The 27,204-nt window shown below is 49.6% G+C and overlaps 1 protein-coding gene across 2 annotated transcripts in view; it reads left to right on the forward strand.

The window, feature by feature from the left end:
- Positions 1–27,204, forward strand: part of MYO5B (myosin VB) — a 148,890-nt gene that overhangs the window by 18,908 nt on the left and 102,778 nt on the right. For both annotated transcript variants that reach the window (XM_063179615.1, XM_063179614.1), the window contains exons 2-4: positions 10,064–10,174; positions 13,682–13,853; positions 17,394–17,538. In XM_063179615.1, coding sequence (XP_063035685.1) covers positions 10,064–10,174; positions 13,682–13,853; positions 17,394–17,538 — 428 coding nt within the window. The remainder of the gene's footprint in view (positions 1–10,063; positions 10,175–13,681; positions 13,854–17,393; positions 17,539–27,204) is intronic.

A 27,204-nucleotide genomic window follows, 5' to 3' on the forward strand; every position in this document is an offset into this window, starting at 1 on the left:
TTTTCCTACATGGGTAGGCTTCTGCATGTTGTTCCCCTTCCCTGAGCCCTTCCTCCAGAACACAAATGCTGCTTTGCCAAAGGCACCACCTCTCAAATCACCTTCTGATTCAAAATTCAGGGGTGGATGGAGAGATTCTTTCCTGTATCCTTCCTCATTTATGCTTTTGTCTCCCCTACCCTTGTTGGAGGAGATTGGATGTGGGATTTAGGGGATGCTTTTCCACCAAGTTGCTGTGTGGTATAAAGAAGAGGCTGCAGGATATGAGTGTGGGAAGATCTGGAGAGCCAAAATCTCAGAATTTCAGCTGGACAGCTAAAACTGTGAGGGAATGAGAAGGAAAACAGCTGACTGTTCAGCCATGCTGTGCCTTGCATTTTATGTATTAAAAAGAAAACCAGTGTTAGCTCAGCAATTGCAAAATCTTGCAGATTTATTTCACAGGAGAGAAGAGACAAAGTGTGCATGAGCATGGAGTAACTCCTGATACAAGTGCTCCTCTGAGATCTGGTGTCAAGACGGCTTGGGAGCACCAGAGCCAGCACACACCACATCCCCAAATACCTGGAAATTGCTGCAAGAAAGAAATTTAGGAAGAAGTTCTTCCCTGGGAGGGTGGGCAGGCCCTGGCCCAGGGTGCCCAGAGCAGCTGTGGCTGCCCCTGGATCCCTGGCAGTGCCCCAGGCCAGGCTGGATGGGGCTTGGAGCAGCCTGGGACAGTGGGAGGTGTCCCTGACCATGGCAGGGGCGGCGCTGGGTCCCTTCCCACCCAAACCATTCTGCCATTGTGTGGAAATGCAGGAGCAGTGGTTCCCTCCTTCTCTCTGCCCTCCCATTCCTCAGCAGCTGGGAGCATCTGAGTGCGTGTTCACTGCTTCAGTTACTTTAATTGAAAATATTTATTCCAGCTTTATGTCTTGATCACTGGGGCTGTTCTCCAGGTGTCTAATATCTCTTTTCTAACAGACCTTGTTGCTGGAATTTTTTAATTACCTCTGGTGAAACGTTGCTCGTGTAAATCCCTGGTGATCAATTTGTTTTCCTTCAGTTGCTCAGCAGTGAAAAGGATGCAGAGGTGGCCCCAGGGGTCTTTCCAGCATAACCCTCTCGCTGGAAAATGCTGAAAAATGTCCTGTAACTTTAAGTCAAACCCCTTTGAATTAACTATGCCTGAGTGATGTTCCAAGAGGGGTTTTAATGCCCGAGTTCTGGAGATGTGAGAGGTTACTGTGCAGGTTGATTAATCCAATTACTTCTTTTGAATAAGGTTAACAGTCCAGTCTGGTGGAGAGGTTGCACTGCAATTAACAGTGGATTTTGGTGCTGTTTGGGTACAGTGGTGCCCAGTGGGGAGGATGGCTGAGCTCAGGAGGTGGGGGGGGATGTGCTGTGGTGGCCTGGATTTTGGGAGACGCTGGTGACACCCTGAATGCCACCGGTGTCACCGCAGTTACAGCCAAGGAGCAGCCACTGCTTTAAACATTTCCAGCTGAAAGCCCTGCTGTCCCCTGGCTGCATCCCTGCACCCAGAGCTCCTCCCAGGACCCGGCATTTTCATCTAAAATCATCTAATGTGGGGTGGTCACTGCCCTGGGAAGTGAACGTGCTTGTGAATTTCCATAAAGCATCACAGGGCTGCGTTACAGACAGAGGACTCTGAAAACCCAAGGAAAAAATGCCATTTTTGACTATTTAATTAAACCCAAAGGCTGTTTTTAAGCTATTCATTACCAATCAGCTGTAAATGGTGTATATTGAGAATGTTTTGGATCCAGCTTATTTTCACCAAGGAGTGGTGAACTCACATGGATTTCGGATGGAAAAGGGGACAGTGAAGGGAAGGTTACATCACATCACTCATAAACATCACTGCTAAAGGTTTTGATTAATTGCGAATTACAGGAGAGAAGGGTAATTAATGCCAATCAAGAGGGATTTGCAGAAAGTAGCCTGGAAGGATTTCACTCTTGAAGTATGACAGGCTGTTCAGTGAAAGTCATGCTACGGGGACACTTGGCCTCTGCATGGAGTTTTTAGTTAAAAAAAGACAAAACCCTACTCTGTAAAACCCCAATAACCTTTATTTTAATTAAAAAAGCTGTCTGCATATCTGAGCTGTATGTGAAAGGCTCATCCTGCATCCAGGATATTTTCATGGTCCTGTGCAATGTGGGAATTTTTTAATCAATCACTTGCAAGGAGGGGTGAGGAGTCCCGCAGGAGCTGATTTGGCTGGGTGGTGCTGGGTGTGCCATGAGCACCCGTGGGTGCTGGAGCCAGGGAAGGTGCTTGGGGAAGGGGTGCTGAGCTCCCTGCTCCAGAATGCTGATGCCCACAGCTCCTCCAGGGAGATCTGCAAGTGAAGGCAAGTTACCTGTGTGGGCTTTATCAACAGATTTTTGCACTTCCCAGGGACTCTGCAGAGATTTTGGGGGCCTGCAGAGCATCCCTCTTTCTGGCAGGGGGTGGACAATGATGGTGAGCAAATAGGAAGAGCTTGCAGGGCTGAGCCAGGCCTGACAGAAGAGAAACTCAGAACTTTTGTGGGTCAATGCTGCCCTGCTGGATGGACCCCAGGAGCTGGGCAGGGGACTCACAGCAGCTCTCAGGGTGCTGGCACCTCTTGGAGCTGCTCTAACCCCAGTGAACACTAAGTTTTGAAGGGCTTTGCAGGGTTAGGTTAATTCTGCCGTGGGGCACATGCTGTAACTCCAGGCTTAGCCCCACAGAGGGGAGAGCTGTGTCTCGCCAGGCTGCTCCAGCCCTGGCAGCGCTGTTTGGGAGCCTCCTGGGGCAAGGGGCTGCTGTGCTCAGCCTGGTCCCGGCTGCAGAGGGCTGCAGAGACACCCCCGAGTGCTGCCAGCTCCCACCAGCCCGGCCCAGCCCTGCCCTGCACCCTGCTGGGGCTGCTCTCGGGTGTGTGTTAGGGCAGTGCAGCTGACAGTGCACATCCCCTGTGCCCGCAACCTTGCTTTGGTTTAATTGCTTTTCAAAGGGTAGAGCAGCAAAGTGAAGCCAGAAGTTGCTGCACTGCCCAGAGCAAGTCGTGGTGTCACAGTCCATGAGGCAGTGGCTCCCTATCCCGGGAGGGACTGCCTTTTTTTGCCTTTTTTGCCCCAGATTAAAGACCAGATTGTTTATTTGCACTGTCCCATAGCACCTGGGGCTTTACCTACTTCTGCAGTATCGGGTGACTTACTGGAAGAGGAATTTTGCAGCTGGAGCAGGGCTGTGAGTGCACTCAAGACCTTGACGCTGAACTTGTCACTCCTAATTAAACCTGCAGTAACGAGCGACGCCGAGATGCCACAGAAGAAGTGGCGGGGGAGATGTTGGGAATACACGAGTCGTTGGCTGTTAGTTACATGTAACACTATTGATTAGTCTTGGAAATCGTCCTGAAAATCACAGCTAACTAAAGCAAAGCCTTCAAGGGTACCCTCAGTGTTTCTGTTCTAGCGTCAGGGCCTGCCTGCAGCCCTTTGTGCTCGGTGCCAGTTTTCTGTCTGCCTTTGGTGACTTGGGGTTGGTGCAATGATGAACTGAACCCTTTTAATGCCCCTTCATTAGAAATGCTTCTAATGAGCCAGTGGATAAATGCTGCAGATGCTGCTTGTCCAAGCACTGCTCAGCTGCTGTGACAATTTATGCAAATCATCATCGGAGTTAATTTGGGCAGGGGAATAAAGTTCCACAAGGAGAAATGGAGCAGATTTAGTGCTGGTGGGACACTTGGAGCCATCCATCAGCGTGACAGCTCTTCAGGGGGAGAGGAGAACATCCCTGTGCCTCAAAGGCATCAGTGAAGCACATGGTTTGCTCAAATTCAGGGGCCCCTGCAGTGTTCGGGGATGGAGAGGTGCTCCCCAAAATTTAGGAGCCCTGCCTTAAAGGAGGCATTGTCCGGGTGTGCATTTGTGTGTTTGTCCAGGGTCCATCTCCACTAGCACGAGGATGGTGGGGAATATGAGGGGTGGTGTATGCCCATCTTCCCTGGCTCTGCTGTTTGTTTTTGTACATTTTTATCAGCCCTGGGAAACACGCAATTTGCTCGTTCTCATGTTGAGGAATTAGATGGTCCTGCAGAGTGCCACTGTCTTTCCCTTTACATTTAACACCCTCAGCAGGTTAGCACTTTCATTCTGTAGCTCAAAATGATGTTTTTTGTGCTTTTTAAGAAGTAAAACACTATTTATCCTTTTCCCTATCCCCAGAGCATGATGCTGTTGTAGTGTGTGTCCCCCACTCGGAGCTGAAATGATGATTTGCCAGTCCTTTTGGTGTTTGTGGGGATTTAGGGTGAGGAAGAAGTTGATCTTTTTCTACTAGAGGTCCCTGTTTTGAGTGCATACCCTCTGGGCTCGTGCTGGAGATGCTGGATTTGTGTTTTTCCCCCACCAGCATTTGGTGCCGGCATCGGGCAGGGGAGAGATGAGCGACCCTGGGCCATCCCTGCCTGCCCTGTCCCAGGCACTCTGCCACCCCTCGTGTCCCCTGTGAGGCTGTGCCAGCTGGGGGTGCCCAGCAGCAGGCAGAGGAGCCAGCCCAGGCTGAGACACCGGGGTCAGCAGGTCCCGCAGTCACGGCACTGCTTAGGGAGCCCTGACCTAAATTTGAGCTTGGCTTGTCTGTCGGGCAGGGGAGAAATTGCTCCTGGGATGAAAGCCTCATTCAGAGGATGGGAAAGCGAGGATTATGGTTTGCCATCTGCCTCCATATTCAGTAATGTAAATAATAAAAAAAAGGTAATGATCCACAAGTCCCTCGATGGGGATATTTTGCTGCGTCATGGACAAGGCAGATTTTTCTCCTGAGCCAATGCCAAGTGGGGCAGAAGGGAAATTTAAGGCTGCAGGGCACCCAGAAGAGGCCCCTTTCCATGTCCCCCTCCTGCCAGCACACATCCAGTGGCTCTACCCAGCACCCAAGGGTGCTGCTGGTTTGCAAACACAAACAGTTGGCCACAGCAGAGTCACTCCTTCCACAGCCATCTGTGGGACCCTGCTGCCTTGGGCACAACGGGAGAGCCTGGCCCAAGCCACTTGTGCTGCTCAGCCCTGCTCAGTACCAGCCAAAATTAATGAGGAGATGTTTGTTTGGTTCAGCACAGAGGCTGAGAGAGAAGCTGTGCACATCCAGACAGGGGCTGCAAGTAAAATCCTTTGTTTGTTTGTTTGTTTGTTTGTTTGTTTGTTTGTTTGTTTTATATCTGGAAGAGCCTCTTTAAATGATCTCTGGGGAGTGATCTTCAATACTAGTTTAAAAAGGAGGATAGGGAACAGAAAAATGACCCCCCCCCGAGTGTGTGGTATGGCCACTTTTAGTTCCACTTACAGCTTGTACTTTCACTATAAAAGAGCACAGTTTGGGAAATCCTCAGTTTTAGTAATAGATAGCTTGTGAGTGAGAGCTGGAAGGTGGTTGTTGGTCTGTTTGAGTGTAAGCGGCTTAACCATTCACATGCTGGTTGTGTAAATATAAATATTCTCGGGAAGCCAGGGCTGACATTTAGGCTGGTTTTTCTTTTGTGTGTATTTTTTACCCTGTTTGAAAGCACCCAGCAATACTGGACACAGAACAGTATAGAATTAGGTTAGCAATAAACCCACTGCAAAGGGAGAAAAGTAGAAGTGTGCTTGCTTTACAGAGAAAAATATACAGAGATTTGTCCTGATTTCCACCTTGTTCTAGTTAAAATTTGTGCATTCACCTTTGATTTTTTTTTTAAATCACTGTTTCTGTTTTCAATAAAGTCCTTCCATAGGATTTTCTTAACCTGCATGGAAGAGCCTTTGTCATGACATACTATGTCTTCACCTTTGTTACTGAATTCCCAGTGGTGAGGGGAATTGCTATTTTACTAGTTATTGCTATTTTATTGCATGAAAATGCAATATTTTGCTGCTGTTTTATTTATAATTAATTTCATTCTGGGTTGGCTGCTGTGCCCTCCCTCTATCTGCAGTTTGTTGGAAGGACCCGCCTGGAAAAATGCCCTTGACCCAGGAGCAATGAAAACTTCCCGGGGGTCAGCTGTGAGTGTTGGCATTCCTGAAATAACTCAGGGGATAAAAACCCAGCAATAATAACGATGGATTTGCTGATGTCCAGCTCTCTGTGAAGACTTGCAGCAGCCAAACAGCCCAGACGAAGCTGAGATCCCTAGGTTTTAATATTTTTTACCTAATGGAAGATCATACAATTTTCTTAATGTAATGAAAATGATGCTCAGTCTGTGGAGTTGTAACTCCTTGCCTGCATCTCTCCTGGCTGAGATGGAGCACGCTGCCCAGAGCTTGCTGGGAGTGCCTTTGGCCAGCACTGAGGGCTTTGAAACAGTAAAACAAGACCTGCCTCTTCTAATTTAATGTTGGTTTTAATCTGCATCTGCAGCGGCAGCCTGCTAAAATCTAAATCAAATCAGGAGGTGGGGATTGAATTTATTAAGCTTCTGCTTAAGCTGTGGCAAATAATGCAAGAGGCAGTGAGAGCACTGTATGGCTTTAGTTTTATTGGGGATCTGGTTAAAAAAAAAATGACACAGTAAACCAGGTTTAAAAAAAAAGATTTTTTTTTAGAGGCTGAGCATGCAGAGATATTTCTAGTTAATTTTAGCATATTGTTTAAAGGCATCCTTGAGGACTGAAGGGATCTTTTTCTTAAAAAAACAAATTAAAGAAAGAGAAAATGTATGGAAACTCGGGAGAGTCTGGAGTTTGAGTGGCTTGCCCAGGGTTGTGTCTCCTGAGCGCAAAGCCAGGTCAATCCTTCATCCCCAGTGCTCTGAGATGGGGCCGTGTGCCCTCTCCCTTAGAACAAGCTCCTCCGGCAGATCAGGAGGCTGTTAAAGCTCTCGGGAAGCCTGAGCAAGGCTTGTGGAGTGGTGAAATGATGCTGGAAATGTGATTATGGAAGCAGCAGCTCACAGGGCTGCTCTCCCCACCCATGGATGGTTTTGGTGACCCTCTCACCCGAGTGGGTTGGTTTGTCAAAAAGAGGGGGTGTGAGGCAGTTTGGGGAGCAGGCTGCAGGGGTCAGAGGCAGGGAATGCAGGGGAGTGAGGGTGGTGAGCCCAGCGTGGCCCCACCGAGGGCTGCCCCAGCCTCCTCAGGCTCTAACTGCAGCTGGCCTTGTGAAGATGGGCCCGTGACAAAGTGCTTGGATTCCAGCAGCGTGTGCCTGACATATCTGGGATTTATGGCTGGAAGGGAGGGCTGGGATGGGGGTTTGTGCGGGAGGGCAGAGGGAGGGGGGGAGCACAGCAGGATGAACGGCGCTCCCCTCTCCGGGTGTGTGCGTGTGCACGCACCACAGGAGAGCATTAGAGATGCTTGGGCAGCTGCATTCACTCACAGCAAGCAGCCTGTGCTAACAGCCTCCGGCTCCGCAGCAGGCTGGGAGCTGCCTGACCACCCCCTCGGTGTGTGGAGTGCCTGACCACAGCTGGAACCTGCGAGCCAGGGTGTCCCCAGGGCCCCTGCGGCCTTGCAAACACCTCTGTCCTGCCTGGTTCATTCTGTCCTGTGTAGTGCATGCTGTCCTGCGTGGTGCATTTGGTCCTGTGTGATGTGTTCTGTCATGCATGGTGCATTCTGTCCTGCATGGTGCGTTCTGTCCTGTGTGGTGCATTCTGTCCTGCATGGTGCGTTCTGTCCTGTGTGGTGCATTCTGTCCTGCATGGTGTGTTCTGTCCTGTGTGGCTCCTTGCACGTGTGTGTGTGCACAAAGTCTGGGAAAATCAGTTATTATAATTATTATAATAATTGTTATTATTACTACTACTCTGTGGTGCTGTGATGAGGGTGGCTGGTGATCTATGCAGCCTCCCACCAGCAGGCTGTGGGCAGTGGGTGCTGAGAGCTGTCACCCTCCTATCACACCTGGGTGCCTCCTGGCTGGCGATGAATTGCTGAGGGGGGTGGCCCATGGGACCTCTTGCTGCTGCTGCAGCTGTACCCAGGTTTCAGCCTCTAAGTGTTGATAGGTTTCCCCATTCCAGGCTGCTCTGGGGTCAGTGTGTCCCTGTCTGCAGCCACCAGTGCAGGCAGGGCCAGGGCTCAGCCCAGCCCCGTGTGCAGGTGGAACATTTGCAAGGTTGCCAAGACCAGCAACACCTTGTGTTTGAAGCTGCCCTGAGCCGGGTACATCCTGATCCTTGGCTATTTTGGGCACCTCTAGAGTGTGTCTGAATCTCACTTTTTGCCAGCAGAGTGCTGGCACTGGATGAATCCACAGTGGACCCCAACCAGCCCCTTCCCCACTGCAGCCTCCCTTCTTTGTGGCAGGGAGAGCACCGGAGGCCCATGAGGTGCTAGAGCTGGTGTGCTGAGAAAATTCAAGTTTTCACGTCTTTCCCCCCCACTCCCTGGTAAAACTGTTGTTCTGGGAATACGATTGTGTGGCTCCATTAACATGTAAAGGTTCCTGCTGCTGTAGCTATTGAGCAGCTCTAAAAATAATTACGTGTGATAACTATAAAAATCTATTGCTTTTCAGCTGCAAAGTGGCCTGTCAGGTGGTGGCTGCTGCTATGTTAACTCGTTGGTTGCCACAAAATGTTGCTTGGACATTGTGTGCTGGGGTTTGTTTTCAAATGGAGGCCAAAACCACCTTTGGGGATCTGGGGCTGCTGTCACTTGGGCTGGCTGGGACTTCCCCCAGCCCCTGGAGCTCTGAGTAGGAATAAGATTCTGCAGCTCCCACTTCAATCAGCAGGAGGAATAGAGGGGAGAGCTGCCCTAAAGGGCTAGTAAATCTGTGGGTGTTGGAGGGTTCCTTTTGGCTCTGTGGGCTGGAGGATCTCGGGTTTGTTGTTGCTGAAATGGCTCCTGAGGTATTAAAAAGTCTTTTTTCCCAGCCCTGAGCTCGAGGAAAAAGTTGAGATTCCTCAGCTCAGGTTTTCAAGGTTGTTAATTTGCTCTTATTTAATACATTCTCTTTCTGACCTGCTGAGGTCTGTCCAGCAGTTGGTTGTGGCACAGTCCCTGCCTTTGGGGTGGTGATAGATTTTTATGCTAAAAGCTACCTGTACTTTATTTACAATAATTTTCCAATATCTATCACCTATGTTAGACACTCTGTCTCTATCCTAAACCAATCCAAAAGTGCCACCATCAGAAGATGGAGAACAAGAAGAAGGAGAAAAACAGGACATGCCCAGATTCCTCCATCTTGCCTCTTGAGCCCCCATTCTAAAAACCCTAAAATTCTACATTTTCACCCTGGGATAAATTCACGATCGTTCTACTCAAACTTTTGTGGCTTGTAACTCCTCACACAAAGTTGGTAATTGTTTACATGGGTTAAAATCAAAGGCACGGGTGTCTCTGACTCTGTGCCAAGGTGTCTGAGCCCTGTGCCAGGGTCTTGAGTCCTGCAGGGCAGCCAGAGCAATGTCCTGGGTTCTGACAGGAGGAGTCCAGCACCAGCCCGGCTCCCTGAGCTGGGCTGCACAGGTCTGCCTTGAGGCTTCCCCCTTGGTGGCCCTGGCTTTGTAGATGCAAAAAAAAAAAGGTTAAATTTAATCTAATTCATGAATTCATTTAAATCCAAGTATGTTCCTGGAGCCCGTTTCTGTGTTCACCTCCAGCTGAAGCAGTTGGTGTTGGTGTCCTCATTTGCCTGCCTCTGCCTGTGGCAGTGGGTTTGGGTCAGGGCTTGCTCTGTGGGGACCAAACTGCCTTTTTTTGAGCAAATAAACACACTTTGGTGTAGGGACTGCTAGGGGTGAATTGAGTTATTTCATAAAAGCCTTTCGGAAAGCTGGTGGTTTTTTTTTCCCAGGGAAATGAAACTTTATCCTGCTTTGTTAGATTGGTAACGAGCCAGTGTACACCTTGTCCAGGAGAAAATTAGACTGAAAAATTAGACTTCTGGTCTGTAATTAACCCCAAGAACTAAAACTGGATTTATTTTTTCTTTTACTAAAATAAATGGTTTAGCTGCATTGACTTTACAATAAGTGTGAGGCTGTATTAATGGAGAATTAATTTATTTCTCATTTTATTTCCCGAGGTTTCATCGTGTTTAAACTTTTTCTTTCTTTTCTTTTCCACCTCTCCAGTACACTAGGGTTTGGATTCCTGACCCCGATGAAGTTTGGAGATCGGCAGAAATTATCAAGGATTACAAAGAGGGAGATAAAAGCCTCCAGCTGAAACTTGAAGATGAAACTGTAAGCTTTATTCTTTTTAGCAATTTAAAGCTTCGAATTAATGTGTGAAGAAGCCTGAGCCATTTCATAGCTTCTGTGAAGTGGTTTAAAATGTGCTTTATTGCCTCAACACTTTCACTTTTTCCCTGCCGGCTCCCTCCCTGGACACTTGTGTTACAGTAGGTTGTGAGAAAAGCCCTTGACCTCCATCATCTCTTTTCATCTCCTGGCAAACTGGTAATAGTCTGTGATACCAGGATGTATTTTTTTTAATAGCAGCAGTATGTCAGAAGTGCCAGTTTGTGCTTTTTGCTGCTGAACAAATTGTGGAGAGCACGGCTGGTGGCATCCACTCAACCTCGGGTGCTGATGGAAAACCCACACACGGCTCAGAGGGGGCTGCTGTGCCACAGCTTTCTCCACGCCTCAGTTTTCCTCTCTGAGCATACTGTTACATAAACTCCTTTTTTCTCTGCTTCATTTTTAAATGAGAAAAGCTTTTAAAAGGGAAAAACACGAAACTCATTTAAATGTAGATGTTTTCTAGCCGAGCGCTGGTTCCAAATGCGCAAACAGCCCGGGCTGTAGCGTGAGTACAGCCAGCAATTAATCATCCCCAGAGCAGGACACAGGCTGGGGAGGAGCAGCTGCTCCCTGTTCCACACAGCCTCCTGGGGTGGGACATTGGGTGACAGCAGGGAATTGCCAATGAAGTTAACCACGGCATTTGCATCAGCTGCAAATTCAGTTTATGGGAAGGGAGCAGCCGTGCTGTGTGCTCACCACGAGCTGCCTGCTGTAGTGGGAAGAATAAATACATTTTACATGAAGAATTGCACCTAAACCATCGTTCTTCAGTGAGCAGGTGGGGTTTCCTGAGCTGTCTAGAGTGTGATCTGCTCCATTGCCTGGCAGAGTTAGCAGAGACCACCCACTACAGATCCATATGTGCTGAGCGGGGTGGGTGATTCCCATCCCCTCCACACCAGACATTCCCCCACTGTGGGGAGCATTTCCACCAGATTGCCTGATGGAGGATGGAGAACAGGAACAAGCTGTGGTAGATGAGGCAGTTTGTGAAAGCAGTTTTTCTTTCAGAGCAGCTCCAGCTCGGGCTGTTGGCTGTGTGTCAGTGTGCCAGGTTTGCAGAGAAAGTTGTTGATGTTGGGGTCTGCACCTAGTGCTTGGTGCTGTTGCTCCTTCCTCGCTTGGTCTCAGCTGCTTTTATTGTCCTGCCCAGTTTGCTCTTCCAGCACAGGGCAGCTTTCTGGGGAGGATAAAGGACGGAGGACGCTTGATGCCTTTTTATCTTCCACAGTGATAAATCTGGGTGAGGAGGTGCACAGATGCCACCCTGCAATCCCTTGGAAGCACTAGGCATAGAATCATCATTTTATTGTGGAATGGTTTGGGTTGGAAGGACCTTAAAGTTCATCCCATTCCACCCCCTGCCATGGGCAGGAACACCTTTCACTATCCCAGAGTGCTCCAAGCTCCATCCAGCCTGGCCTTGGACGTGTCCAGGGATCCAGGGGCAGCCACAGCTGCTCTGGGCACCCTGGGCCAGGGCCTCACTGCCATTACAGCAAAGAACTTACTCCTAATATCTTACCTAAGCCTACTGTCCTACAGCTTAAGGTAATTCCCCCTTGTCCTGTCCCTGCCTGCCCTGTCCCCAGGGGCTGTGCAGCTCTCCTGGAGCCCCTGCAGGCCCTGGCAGGGGCTCTGAGGTGTCCCTGGAGCTTCTCTGGTGCAGCTGAGCAGCCCCAGCTGTGCCAGGCTGGCTCCAGAGCAGAGGGGCTCCAGCCCTGGCAGCAGCTCCGTGGCCTCCTCTGCACTGGCTGCAGCAGCTCCAGCTCCTTGTGCTGCTGGAGCCAGTGCTGGGCAGTGATGGGTGCCTGGGTGCCCATCTCACCCACAGGAGCTCTTGTCTTCCACCTGTGCTCAGGCTGCCAAAGTACACCTGCTGCTATTGCTGGGTGCTACAACCCCCATCCTCCCCTCCTGGCTGAGATCCCCTGCAGTTTTAGTACTTGGACAGGAATTATTTTTTTCCTCTTCAATCTGGATATTTCCCTGGAAACTAATGGGGCTGAGGAGCCCTGCAAGGTCAAATCCTTTTGTGCAGCTGAGTTCAGGATCAGCAACATTAAAGTACAAGGTGATGAAAGGATTACCAGGTATTGTAGGTAGTAGCTTAATAAGCCTGTCACAGTCATGGTGAAACATGGAACATCTCATTTTGGGGTTGTGCAAGAGGCCTGAGGTCTCTGGGAGTGCCCTGTTTGATGCTTTCCTGTGTGAAGTCCTGACTGGATCTGTGTCATGTTGGACTGAAAAGCTCTGGCAAAGGGGAGCAGCACTTGAGTGCATCAGGTTGGAGATACCCAGCACACGTACCTTCAGGGGATTCAAAGCTGTAGAAAGCCTTTTGTTCCTGACAGCCACCATGCATTACCCAGCTGTTCAGTGCTTCCTTTTGTCCTTGTGCTTTAAGTGAGTCTTCATGGGTTTTGTGGCTCCTGGCTCTGCTCTGTATGCACGAGAGCTCCCTCCGAACGAGGAGCTGGCTGTTAAATATCACAGGGCATCCCTGGTGTGTTTGCCATTAAGATGTGAGACTGAGTGCAAACTCTTGAAAATTGGCATTGACTGCGTGGATAAAACCAGCCTGAGGTTGTCAGACACGCTGAGGGAGCCTCTCCTTGTGCACTTGGGTCAGCCTTCCTTGTGCTGTTTGCATGGGCAGGGATCCAGTGCAGTCACAGTGGGTTTGCTTGGAAGCTGGGATTCCTCCCTTCTGATGGGAGCTGAGCATCAGGCCTCCCTTCTGAGACACCCTGTGGGAAGCAGCATCACTGGAATTTTTTTCCCCCTCCTCTGTAAAGAAATAAAATGCAGTTTTTCTTTAGTTGATGGTTCTGTTGCTCATTTGGGAATGAGTCAAAAATAGCATAAGGCTGCCCATATGCCAACTTCAGCAGCATAACCTGGCTCCTCAGACACTTCAGCAGCAGGGACTCCGTGCTTCTCCATGTCCTCTCTGCCTCAAGGGGTGCCAGGTTTCAGGTATAAAAGTAACCTGAATTAAAAATGAGCTGAGAAATTGCTCTGATGGTAAAAGCATGGTCTAGTTTGGAATGAGGCTGCTTTTCCAAGGGCAGGAAGATGCTTATATCAGGTGAAGCTGTGGATTTCTGTCGCTGCTGTCACTGCTCAGAGCTGGCTGAAGGCTGTTTGTCCCAAGGCTGGCCTGAAGATGACTCAGGTGTGGCCAGGTTGGTGCTCGTGGACCATCAGTATCCACCAGGACCATGTGGTGATCAGCTCACAGCCATTACCAGAGGGGTGACCTGGCAGTCTGCCATGCAAGTCCCTGCAGCATTTATCACCAAGGGGCTTTTAATTTAATTTAAAATTAAAGAGCAAAGTGTGTCAGTGTTTAACACTAGCAGGAGTTATGCCTGGAAAAGATACAAGCCATTAAAGGAGCTGTTGTCTTTTTGTGTTCCTCGTGTGTCTCCTCAGCTGTATGAATATCCCATCGACCCGCCAGGGAGTGAGCTGCCCTTCCTACGCAACCCTGACATCCTGGTGGGGCAGAATGACCTGACAGCCCTCAGCTACCTGCACGAGCCTGCCGTCCTGCACAACCTCAAGGTCAGGTTCCTCGAGTCCAACCACATCTACACCTACTGTGGTGAGTGTCCAGAGCACACCTTCAGCTCCTCAGGGGTTGTGGGGCCACAGAGGAGCCCCTTGAGACCATCAGCGTGAGGAAAGCCTGGGGGTGGTGGGTTTAGTTTTGAGTGTGTGTAAAACCAGAGGTGGTTTCTGAGGGCTGGTGCACTGAGACCTTGCTGAGCTCACGGTCCACCTGCTCTTGGTGGGAGCATCCTGTCAGATGACTTTGGGGCCAGCCTTGCACGTGCTTGGCAGCGTCCACAGGGGAAAAGAAGGAATTAAAAAAGCAGTGAACATGGCATGCCAGACAGAGAGATACTACTGAGGAATGTCCATAGCAGGTTTTCCTCCAGAAAAAAAAATGTAAAAAACTTCCAGTACTCCATTCCCTTCTTTTTCTTCATGGCTTTGGAAATTATTTAACTCCCAAATTCAGAGTAGGAGAAGGGCAGGTGTGATCTTGGGCTTGTGATTTTTGGGGAGGGTGCTTTGCCAAAGCTATCCAGGAAAGCAGTTACCTGTGCATGGACAGCCACAAGGTGCAGCTTGAAAAATTAAGAAGAAAGGAAAGAAGGCAATTCACAGAATCCCAGACTTGTTTGGATTGGAAGGGGTTTTAAGGATCATGTTCCAACCCCTGCCATGGAACAACTTCCATTGTCCAGGTTGCTCCAAGCCCCATCCAGCCTGGCCTGGGGCACTGCCAGGGATCCAGGGGCAGCCACAGCTGCTCTGGGCACCCTGGGCCAGGGCCTGCCCACCCTCCCAGCCAGCAATTCCTTCCCAATATCCCATTTAGCCCTGCCTCTGTCAATGGAAAGCCATTCCCTGTGTCCTGTTAAAGCTGGTGTGTACAGCTGTGACTGGGGTTGCAGAGGAGAAAACTGGCAGAGGAGATGACTTTTTAAAACAGTGCCCTAGAAATATGTTGTCTCTGTGGGTCTGAGTAATGTTAACTTTCAGTATTTAATGATGTGTAGTGTTGGATTACTGGCATAACTTGCAGCCTCTTGCAACTGCACATGTTCCCTCAGTCACCCACAGGCCTGCTCTCACCCAAAATCAGTGAGGTTTTGTGAAGGCAGCTTCTAAGAAGGTTCATGATTGTCTGGAGCACAGCCTTGATGGGCATGCAGGCGTTTGGGCTGTGTAGGTTTGGTTGCAAAGCTCTGTCTGGCTGCAGCATGCCTTGTGCTTGGGTTATAAGGTGGCTGAGAAGGGCAGGAAGGTGCCTGTCTGAAGTGAGCAGAGCCCTTCAGCTTTGTTTGCTTCATGGTTTTGGTGAGTCAGGGAAATTGTTGGGTGACCTGAGCAGAACCAGGAAGCCAGCAGGCAGGAGCAGGGCTTGGGGAGGGGTGAGGCCGCTGGGTCAATGTCCTGCAGGGCAGCTGCTGGGACAGTCACTGCCCTTTGCCTTTCTGGTGTTTGCTGCAAGCTGAGAGCTCCTGTGCTCCTGTAGTGGGAGTGTGCCCGAGCCCTGGGCTGGCTGAGCTGGGAGCACAACACTGGCCCCACAGCCAGGTGCAGCGGGGACATTGGAGGATTGGGGACACTGGGGACGTTGGTGGCATTGGGGGCAGTGGGGACACTGGGGACATTGGGGACATCACTGGGGGATTGGGGACATTGAGGGGATTGGGGGACATTGGGGATTAGGAACATTGCCAGTGGCCCCACAGCCAGGTGCAGTGGGGACATAGGAGGACTGGGGACATTGGAGACAGTGAGGACATTGGAGACAATGAGGACATTGGGGACATCATTGGGGGATTGGGGACATTGGAGATATTGGGGGCATTGGAGGCAGTGGAGACATTGGAGGCAGTGAGGACAGACAGTGGGGACATTGGAGGCAGTGAGGACATTGGGGACATTGGGGACTTGGGGATCATTGGGAAATTGGGAACATTGGGGGGATTGGGAACATTGGCACTGGCCCCACAGCCAGTTATACAATGCTGGCCCCACGGCCAGGTGCAGTGGGGACACTGGGGGCATTGGGGACAGTGAAGACATTGGGGACATTGGGGGCATCATTGAGGGATTGAGGACATTTGGGGGACTGAGGATGTTGGAGATTGGGGACATTGGCACTGGCCCTACATCCTGGAGCACAATGCTGGCCCCACAGCCAGGACCAGTGGGGACATTGGGAGACTGGGGACACTGGGGGCATTGGGGGCAGTGAGGACATTGGGGACATCACTGGGGGACTGAAGACATTGAGGGATTGGGGACATTGGGGATTGGGAACTTTGGCACTGGCCCCACAGCCAGGAGTAAAACGCTGGCCACACAGCCAGGTGTACAGCGCTGGCCCCACAGCCAGGAGCACAGTGCTGGCCCCACAGCCAGGAGCACAGTGCTGGCCCCACAGCCAGGTGTATGTCACTGGCCCCACAGCCAGGTGTACAGCACTGGCCCCACAGCCAGGAGCACAGTGCTGGCCCCACAGCCAGGAGCACAGTGCTGGCCCCACAGCCAGGTGTATGTCACTGGCCCCACAGCCAGGTGTATGTCACTGGCCCCACAGCCAGGTGTATGTCACTGGCCCCACAGCCAGGTGTACAGCACTGGCCCCACAGCCAGGAGCACAGTGCTGGCCCCACAGCCAGGTGTACAGCGCTGGCCCCACAGCCAGGAGCACAGTGCTGGCCCCACAGCCAGGTGTATGTCACTGGCCCCACAGCCAGGTGTACAGCGCTGGCCCCACAGCCAGGTGTACAGCACTGGCCCCACAGCCAGGTGTATGTCACTGGCCCGACAGCCAGGTGTATGTCACTGGCCCCACAGCCAGGTGTACAGCACTGGCCCCACAGCCAGGAGCACAGTGCTGGCCCCACAGCCAGGAGCGCAGTGCTGGCCCCACAGCCAGGTGTATGTCACTGGCCCCACAGCCAGGTGTACAGCGCTGGCCCCACAGCCAGGAGCTCCTGGAGCTCCTTGCAGGCACAGCTAAGACCTGCCCGACCCAAAACTCCCCAGAGGTGGAGCTTGGATGCAGAGCAGCTCCCTGGAGCCCAAGGGGAGTGCACGTGTGGCTTGGCCTCTCATCAGCTCCCTGCTCAGTGCCCAGAGCTGGAGAGGAGGCACACATGAAAACCTCAGGGCAGGCTCTGGCATTCCTTCCCTGTGATTTATGTATTTCAGTTTCATTTGGGCACATTCTTTGTTAGGAGTTTTACTCACAACCCAGGCCAGGGGAAAACCTGGGATGTTTGTTTGGGTCTAGCAGAGCTTTGGTTGCACAGGAATTGCTTTTCTGTAGTGCTGGCTCAGGCTGTGTTGATCTCTCCTCACCCCTTCTGCAAAGCCTGTCTTCACACAATGGAGATTATTGTATATTTTAGCTCTTCTCACCAGTTTTGTGCATCTCCTTTGCAGCTGTACAGGGGTTTATTGCCTTGCTATTGAAGGGGATGCTGAGATAACAATTACGAGCCCTTACCCACTCACTTTCTTTGTTAACTCTCAATCATTGCATTTTAAAGACCTTACTAAGCCAAGCCCTGAAAACCCAGAAATACCAACCCCCTGCCTGTCTGTCTGCCCTCAGGTATCGTGCTGGTGGCCATCAACCCCTATGAGCAGCTGCCAATCTACGAGCAGGATGTCATCTACGCCTACAGCGGCCAGAACATGGGGGACATGGACCCCCACATCTTTGCCGTGGCTGAGAAAGCCTACAAGCAAATGGCCAGGTCAGGGGGGATACCCAGCCATGGGGATTTGGGTAACAAGCGGGCAAAAATGCCATCAAATGCTCCAGATACTCCGTGAAAGCAAAGTCGTGAAAGACAGTGTGCCGGAGATCAGGTATTTCTAATTAATTCTGCCTAATGACTTGATCCCAGTTCTGTACCCAGGCTGCTGGGCTGATAGGGTCCCTGTGCTCCTCAGGAACTCAGAGGTTCTGCAGGGGATCCCTCTCTTCTTGCTTCTTGGATGAGTTTCCTGGAAGAAATTCAAACCACTCTGCAAATGTCATGTTTAATAGCTTAGAGGAAACCACATTTCAGATAGTTTGGTGAGATAATCAAACTAAATCCAGAAGATTATATTAGTTGTTGCTTTATGGGGATATTGTGATTTTGAGTTAGGTGTTAACTGGTAGATAGTTGGAGATATTTATGGGTCCCTCAAATCCCTCCCTTCACCAGATGGATATGGTGAGAGTTTTACTTTATTTATTTCTGTGCTTGTTGTGTTGCTGGGGACAAATGTAGGATTTTGTTCCTAAGAAACAAGTCATGATCCAAAAGAGAATTGGAGAGGAAACTGAAAATTGTTGTACCAGGGATCATTTTATTATAGTTGTCAGGACTCACACAGTGTGTTTTTGTTTGCTTGTGAATTAGCTGAGATTTCTGTACAGTCCTGGCTTTTAACAGCAAGAGCAAGCACTGAACCATTTTCCAAGGTTCTTTCTTTCTGCTGTGTCTGTGTTTTAGTGGTGAGTTAGGATGTATTTCTAATAAAAATGAGCCAGATTTCAATCCAGAAATGCATCTGGAGGAGCACTGCCATGGCCAGAGATTGGATTGATTGCACCCAAACTGAGTCCAGCCTGCAGTGCACTCCTGCAAGTGCTTGTGCTCTGGGCAAAACTGCTTTGAGAACAGTTCAGGGATCTGGGGACCTGCCTACAGAAAGAGGAAGGCTTAGGATTTTGTTCTTGTGTGATTCCAGAGTAAGCAGCAAGGTGCAGGCTCTTTTAGAAGACACCAGGGTTTTGCTGACCTGTGTGGACAGGACCTGTGGGTTTTCCAGGGCAAATGTCTAAAACACAAGCCAGCAACTCGCTTTTCCGCTGAAGTTTGTGTAGGGACAAACTTCAGGTGCTGAGGTTTGCTAGGTGCTGTTCTCCCACATCCCTCAGGAATTATGCAGGCAGAGGGATAGCAGCTCTAGCTAACAATGCTTGTCTCTGCTTCCCTCCTTATCAGAATAAAGCTACTTTTGACAGCAGCCCATAAAGGATACCTGCTGTCTCTGGGTGGTTCAGGCTGCTCTGTTTTCAAGGGGACAGGAAAATAACCACCTTCAGAGCTCTCAGGCAAGGTGCTCACTGCTCAGTGCTCCTCTGGTGCTGTTATGGGCTGTTATTATGGTAATTGCAGGCTTGGGTACAAAAGAGGGTTTCAGACAGGGCTGAGAGGAGATTGGGACATGGATTATAGGAATCTACCTGGTTATTTGAAATGTGCCTTAAAATGTGGCACACTGAGTTTTAAGTCTGAGTGCTCCTGGGTGAGTGTTGTGTTCTCTGTAGCTCGATCTGAGCTTTTCCCTCCATGGTGCTCCAAAGAGAGTGAAGGAGCTGTTGGGGCAGGGGGTGTGGATGGCATAGCCCCTGGGTGATGGATAAAGGAGTTCTTTTTGCCCTTTTTCCAGCTGAAATGCTGACTCTGTGGGATGCCTCATGTCTGCAGCTCAGCTTTGCTGCTTTGGGGTGAGGTGGGACGTGGCTTGTTAAACCTAAACTGGTGCAAAGATATCACTTCTTTTGCAGTTCAGCTTTTAAACAATTGGATTATGTCTGGTGCATCCTTACAGATCAGCAATAAAACTCAAGCCTGCTGTCTCAGAAGGTCAAACTTGCAAGGTGACTGAGAGCAGGGAAAACCAGGGAAAACTGGCTGTCTGGCCAGTCTTGGGGTTTTTTGAATATTCTATGTCCATTAGTGACCCAGAGCACGCAGGGAAAGCACAGTGAAGGGGATTGAATGGGATTCAGTGAGATGGCAAGGGAAAAGGGCACAAAACTTATGACTGTGTTAAATGAGAAAAATTGGAGGTAATTAGATTTTTTTTTCTGAGCTTTCCATGAAGAGATAGGGTGGCAGGGCAGAGTGTAAGGCAGTTGGTGTGTACAAGTGTTAGTGACTTGCTCCTGTGCTTTCCCACTGCCTCAGCCTCAGTGCCCAAGAGAGGGACAGGAGGCACCCTCACAGGTGACTGTATAGCATCCTGTGTTTGCTTTTGTGCTGTCATCAGAAAACGCCAATTTAAAAGGGAAAAAACCCACCAAAAATAAATTAAAAAAAAAAGAAAAAGGAAAAGGAAAAACTGAAAGCCGTTGGTGGTGCTGCAGATGTTGTGTAACAACACCTGATCCCTTTTTTGAGTCAGAAATTTTCATAAAGCACCTGAACACCTACAGTGGATTCAGTGTGCATTAAAACTCCCCTTTAAGCGTGAGCTTTTCACAAAAAGGATGTTTTTGCAGCACTTGCATGTGAAACAGCTTAAGAAAAAACCAAAACCAAAAACAGGCAAGTGATAGAAATTCATATGTGACATCCTCTAATTTTTACAGTGGCTAGCTCTTTGGAAACTCCCCAGATACCCAGTGTGGGACTAAACACACTCAGTTCACTGAAACAGTGTTGCTTTAAACAAAATGAGCAGCATGGAGTCAGTTTGCTCCAAGTGCTGCTGCTGGAGGCGGTGGAGTCAAGTGTTGGGAGGGTGGAAGAGTGGATAATTTGGTGATTGTTAGTGGTGGTGAGATGGTGGAATGATGGATCATTTAGTGATTGTTTCTGGTGCTGGGATGGTGGAAGGATGGATCATTTAGTGATTGTTAGTGGTGGTGATGGTTAGTGGTGTTGGGATTATGGAAGGATGGATAATTTTGTGATGGTTAGTGGTGTTGAGATGGTGGAAGGAGGGATCATTTAATGATTGTTAGTGGTGCTAGGATGGTGGAAGGATGGATAATTTGGTGATTGTTAGTGGTGTTGAGATGGTGGAAGGAGGGATCATTTAGCGATTGTTAGTGGTGCTGGGATGGTGGAAGGATGGATAATTTGGTGATTGTTAGTGGTGTTGAGATGGTGGAAGGAGGGATCATTTAGTGATTGTTAGTGGTGCTGGGATGGGAGCAATGAGTGCCTTGGGACATGGATTATCTGCAAGGCAGTTCAGGCACCTGCTCTGGTCAGGGTCCTGTCCTGGAGAGGTGCAGTGGGGCTGAGGGGCCACAGAAGGTGTTTGCCCTCCTGGGAACAATCTGAAAGCTGTGCCATGGTCACACAAAAGGACAGCACAGCTGCTGATGGCCTGGCTGATTCTTGCTTTTCTCGCAGAGGAACAAAAGATGCCTTGTGTGCCCACATCCTGGCTCTGATTTCCCTGTGTGTCATCCCTCTGGGTAGGAGCCTGGAGTCTGGCAAAAATTCCCTCTTGGAAACCTGCATTTCTGCTGCAGTCAGCCTGACCTGAGCAGCACATGTTTCACACTGCTCTGTGCCAGCACTGCCGAGGATGAGCTGGGGATAACTCTGAGGGGCTGGAGCGTGTCCAGGGCAGGGAACGGAGCTGGGAAGGGGCTGGAGCCCCAGGAGGGGCTGAGGGAGCTGGGAAGGGGCTGCGCCTGGAGCAAAGGAGCCTGAATGTCACACCATTCAGCCTGGGCCCTGGGTGTGAAATGGCAGCAGCCCATGCCAGGTGATGGACACAAAGGGAGGCCAGTGTCCAGCTCTCACCGTGGCAGAGATCTCGGGTAATAAAGGGCTTGTGAAAACCTTCTGAGAAGTGCAAGGACTGGGTCAAGTGCTGTGGGCTTTATTCCCTGGTGCCTCTGTCTGGCCAATGCTTTCACAGGTGCATCCCTGTGAAGCTGTTGTATGAGGCTAGGAAAAAAAATATCTTGGGTCTGTTTCACATGAAACTGCTAATTCCAAACAGCAGAACAGTGTGGTGTTCTGCCAGGAGCACAGAGGGGCTCTTCAGGCCTTACCTGACCCTTGCAATATCAGTGGGAAGGCAGCTGTCCTGGTGACCTGTTGGCTGAACTGGAGCTTCCTCCTCCCCCACTTGAGGATCTGCTCACAGTGTTGTTGGTAGCTCTTGCAGAATGAATAAAATAAGAAATGCAGGAGTGATTTGATGGATGAGTTCAGCTTCTGCATATCTTGTCTGAAATGCAGCTCAGTGGGTACCAGATAACCCCTGCCTGGTATCTGCAGCTCCAACCAGGCTCAACATCTGTTGTGAAACTCCTGAACTGTAAATTGTATGGAAATAGGGTATCTCCTCCCTTCAGCCCCAGTGCCACATGCTGCTCCTGCCACCAAACACTTGGACTGCAGACAGGTCTGTGTAGCAGTGGTTTTCCATTTTTATTGGAAGTTAGAGCACCCAGGCTTTGCACTGCGCTGTCAAAATCTCTGCTCCCTACAGCCACAGGGGAAATGTCTGTGTCCTGCAGAGAGGCAGGTGCCACTGGGGCTGCCTGAGGTGACCAGGGCTCCCTTTCGTGCTCTGGGGGGCAAGGCTGGAGCTGGAAAAGAGCAGGAATTGCAGCGACAGCCCTGCACACAAGCAAATAGACTCAGGGAGGGGTGTGGGCACAGTGGGGGATGCCCTTTCATAGCACTTCACATTTCAAGCTTTTACAGGAGGATTTAAAGCTGTACAAAGAGAGAGCAGATAGGAGTTAAAAGAGAGATTAACCCCCGACAGAGATGCAAGGGGAATCAGACTGGCACAGTAAATAAGGCTGAATCCTGTGTTATATTAAAGGCAGGGAAGGGTTTTGTCTCCAGGGGAATGAGGCTGGGTAGGGGCTTGCAGGGAGCTGGGGCACTGAGCTGTGCTGCCCCTCACCAGGGCTGTGCAGCAGGGATCATCCCAAAAGTAAAGCTCTGGTCTAAAAAGAGGACCAGAAGAAAAACAACTCAAGAGCCTTGAATTCAGGAAACTGGAAAACTGAAGGAATTCTCTTCTGTTTAGAGTTAAAAGTGGGATGGGGATAAGGGGAGGAGGTTTTGCAAGAGCTATCCCATGAATGTGATGGCGCTGATCTAAGATCCTAGGGATTGCTTTTCTTCTCTTGAAGTGATATGTAGAAAACATATCTATGGGACACACTGCAGGAAATATTTCCCAAGAACTGGAGGAGAAACCCTCTGATGTTACTTGCTATAGGACAGGACAGAGATGCTCTGTGGATAAGTGGCCAGCTAATGAACTTCTTTTAAATGTAATTTTTTTTTTTATTTTTGGCAATTTGGAATAAGGACTGTGCTACTTACTAGCAGATTTAATAATAAATGAAACATTCCTTATAGAAAAATCATAAATACTCATAAATGGGACAGAACTGGCATGGGAAAGCTTAAGGTAGAGAAAGGCCTGAAAGTAATGAGTGTGTGTGTGAAGTATCACTGGAAGGAGGGATAATAGCCTACATCAAACATGTAACTACTGCTGTGATGCAGGAGAACTGCTGGAGCTCTGAGGGGAGGCAGCTGCAACACTAAGTATCATTAAACATTCAAAACAGCATTTATGAGCAGTGTAATTACATGAGAGCCCAAAGACTTGTCACTGGCTTTGCCCACCTCCCAGCCACTGCTGGCCACCTCACACCCTCAGTGAACCTCTGGAGGTCTCAGGATGGGGAACCCACAGTCTGTTTCTGAAAATCCCTTTCTGGGGTTCTCCTAATGTTCATCAATTGATCAATTAGTCAGATAGCAGCGTGGGGGTTTTCCAAGCAGCAGTAGCTTAGGATGGTGGTCAGTTGTCAGGACCTTCTTTCTGGGACTGGCATGGGGTGGAAGAACAACTGACCTGTCCTCTTGGTACTCCAGAGCCGATCTGCTGGTACAGCATCCCATAGCTCCTTCCTGTGTGTGGTGCTTTTTGGGAGGATGCAGCCCAAGCCTCCTCCCTCTGCAGCGCTCCAGCAGCTTGCAGGTGGCCTGGGCCGGAGCCAGGGATGCTCTGTGGTGTGATCCCAACACAGAACAGAGCATCAGGGTGCCAGAGAGCTGGGGAAGCTGGCTGAGTGCGTGTTTTGCTCTCCTTGGGAACAGCACACAAAAGAATTGCTGACCTCGTTTCCATGAGGCTGAGGAGCTCGTGTTCCTCCCCGACGGGGTGTGCAGGGCATCAGTCCTGCCAGAAGGTCATCCAGACTGGCCACAACTCAACATTTCACAGACACTCAGAGCTGTGAGGGTTTTCTGTGCTGTTGGAGGGGCATTTCCAGGCGGCTGTGTGGAGTGTTTGGGGACAAGCGGCATGAACAGGGCAGGGCCTGTGGGAGTCCCAGTGCTCCCATGGGGAGAACACCTGGAGTGCTGGAACACAGCTTGTGTTCCTCCCTGATGGGGTGTGGGAGACACCAGTCCTGCCAGAAGGTCACCCAGACAGGACACAACTCAGCATTTCAGAAAAATTCAGAACTGTGAGGGTTTTCTGTGCTGTTGGAGGGGCGCTTCCAGCCGGCTGTGTGGAGGAGAAGCAGCATGAGCAGGATGGGGCCTGTGGGAGTCCCAACGCTCCTGTGGGGAAAATGCCTGGAGCGGTAGAATGGAGCTTGTGTTCCTCCCTGACAGGGTGTGCAGGGCATCAGTCCTGCCAGAAGGTCATCCAGACCAGACACAGCTCAGCATTTCACAGAAATTCTGTTTTCTGTGCTGTTGGAGGGGTGTTTCCAGCCGGCTGTGTGGAGTGTTTGGGGAGAAGGAGCAAGAACAGGCCAGGGTCTGTGGGAGTCCTAACGCTCCTGTGGGGAAAATGCCTGGAGTGCTGGAACGGAGCTTGTGTTCCTCCCCGACGGGGTGTGTGAGGCATCAGTCCTGCCAGAAGGTCACCCAGACTGGACACAGCTCAGCATTTCACAGAAAGTCAGAGCTGTGAGAATTTTCTGTGCTGTTGGAGGGGCCTGTCCAGCCAGCTGTGTGGAGTGTTGGGGGAGAAGGGGCATGAACAGGCCGAGGCCTGTGGGAATCCCAGTGCTCCCGTGGGGAAAACGCCTGGAGCACTGGAACGTCTCCTGGAAGCACTCTGACCTTTGCAGAGATGCCGTGGTCTGCTCCATGGGGTTTGGTCCTGGTGTTGGGAATGTGGCATGGATGAGTGTTAAGGAGAGGGAGCAGCCCTGCCCCGCCAAGCTGCTGGAGCACGCTGCGCAGGAGGAGGTCAATGCTGCACCTTGCCTGGTCTCCATGTGCGTGCCCATCCTTGCCCATTCTGGGCCAAACTGCTGCTTTTAGGCTTTTCCCCAGCAACTGAGACATTGAAGGCCACATTTTCTGTCTGGCTCCTTGCTGAAACCCAGTGGGGTGTGAGCAGATGGGCTCCAAAGCTGCACAGGGTAACCAGGGGCAGCATCACCCCCAGTGCATCTCAGAATCATAGAACATGCTGAGCTGGAAGGGACCCATCAGGATGATCAAGTTCAACTCAAGTCCACCTCTTTGGAATCCAACTTGTCCTTTGTCACCAGAATGTATTTTGAAGCGCTGATATGGGTGTAGATTGTTGGTGAAAACAGTGTTATTTTCCCCCACAGGTACATGCCACTGTATCAAAAGTTATCCCTACAAAAGTAAAATTATCTATGTTAAATATAGTTTTCTGTGTAAAAAAAAGAAGGACCAAAAAAAGGTTGTATAGGGTAATCCATGCCATTTATGGAAGGTACAGAGTAAAAAATTACCCAAATGAATGTGCAGCTCTTGAAAATCTGTTCTTGTAGCACTGCTGGCTTCAGCAGCTGCACCATAAAATGTGCATTTGCAGCTGATATTTGAAAATGTAAACAGAAAACAAGTCCTTGAACATTCTTGTTCAACTGGATGAAAAATATCTTATTGGGTTTCTCTGAGGGAAAAGTGTAACTGCCCCTAAGTTGTGGTTTTCTGTTTGGCTGAGTAACAATGATGGGGATTCTGAAAACCCAAATTAGATCCAACAAGTAAAAGAAGCCACTGCCACTCTCATCAGTGATGCTGCTCTAAATTCCAGTTATCCCACAGAAATGGGAACAACTCTTGACTTCAGAGACCACTTCAGAGTAGGCTTTTCTCTTGGTTACAATGCTGCAACCCTCTGATTTTCACCTCCAGAGTGCAATTTCTGTTTGTTCATTTGAAAGCATAGTTGTACTTGATGTGTTGATGTCTCAGTTTTGCATTGCTGTCATTATCACTTGAGGGGTGAAACCCAGTGGTAATTAAATGGTTTCTTTTTAAAATGTGATTTATTTTTATTTTATTTATTTTATTTGTTTTAATTTTTTATTTTTTTATTTTTTTCATTTTTTCATACAGCAACACAGTGCAGTAGCTATGCCCATTCTTAGCCTGTGTAGCACTGACAATGGAGAAATGCATCATGGCTTTTGTGGGTGTTCTCATTGTGGTCAGGCTCAATTCAAACCACAGTACTTAAAGGATTTTTAATCTTCAGATTGCTTTATGACCACTAATCCTCCAAGCAACCTGAAAGAAGTAGGTTAAATATGATTTCCATGGTGGAGAGACTTATTGACTCATTCCACGACACAGAGAATTAGTGTCAGATCTCGGATTAAAGCTGGAGTGACCCCTGACAGTTATTCACAGGGTCTGGCTCTGCCTTCATTTATTCCAGATCCTTTTCCCTCTTGGAAAAGCTGTGTTTTTAGTGTAACTGGTTTTACTCCCGCTGCAGAGACCAGGATAAAGTTGTGCAGTTAAGCTGCTTGCGCCAGTGGTGATTTTCTGAAGGGATGACCGTCAAAACAAATCCTAGATGTTCCAGGTCCCACCTCATGGGTTTGGATTATTGCTTTAAAGAAAGATGACTTTGGAAAGATTCCGGCTGGTGATATATGTGTCCAAAGAATATTTTGGGTATATTTGTCTTCAAATACTGTTTTAAAGCAGTGCTGCTGAAGGCTGAGGGTGTAAATATCTGCACTGAGGTGTCCCTTGTCTCCTCTGTCTCTGGCAGAGCAGTGGTGAGAGCCATCCTTGGATTCAAACCCTTCTTTATTGCAGTGGCTGGACGATCCCCTTTTCTGAAGTGAGGATTTTCCAGGGATGTTCTACCCTGGATACATTAAAGTGGTGTGGACTGCACATGGAAACACTGAGCAGTGCCACACCTCTGACTGCTCTGATGCTCTGTGTCCAGGTGGGCAGCTTGGGGTGTGAATGCTTCTCCACACCTTTCCCAGACTGTTTTGGGGCTCCTCTGAGGGCAGCAGTGTTCTCTGTGTTGCTGCAGGTGAAGGACTGACTGCTTAAGCAGGCAGGGAAATATGTTCCCTGGATGTAAAGGCTGGCAATTAGCAGCCAGTGTTAATCAGCAAAGGAATCTGAGGTGCCCTTTCTCTTCATAGCCAACTGACTTTTGTTTGCCTTGGGCAGCGCCTTTAGATATTGCCTTTCAAAAATGTTATCTATTAGACTTCTAGAGCAGATATAAAAAAGGAATTTCTACAGTTGCCCAGAGCAGCTGTGGCTGCCTCATCTTTGGAAATGTCTGAGGATGAGTTGGATGGGGTTTGGAGCAACCTGGGGTCATGGAAGGTGTCCCCGTTCATGGCCTTTTCTAGATGGCCTTTAAAGGTCCTTCCCAAG

Source organism: Melospiza melodia, chromosome Z (genome assembly GCF_035770615.1).
Source record: "Melospiza melodia melodia isolate bMelMel2 chromosome Z, bMelMel2.pri, whole genome shotgun sequence".
NCBI lineage: Eukaryota > Metazoa > Chordata > Aves > Passeriformes > Passerellidae > Melospiza > Melospiza melodia.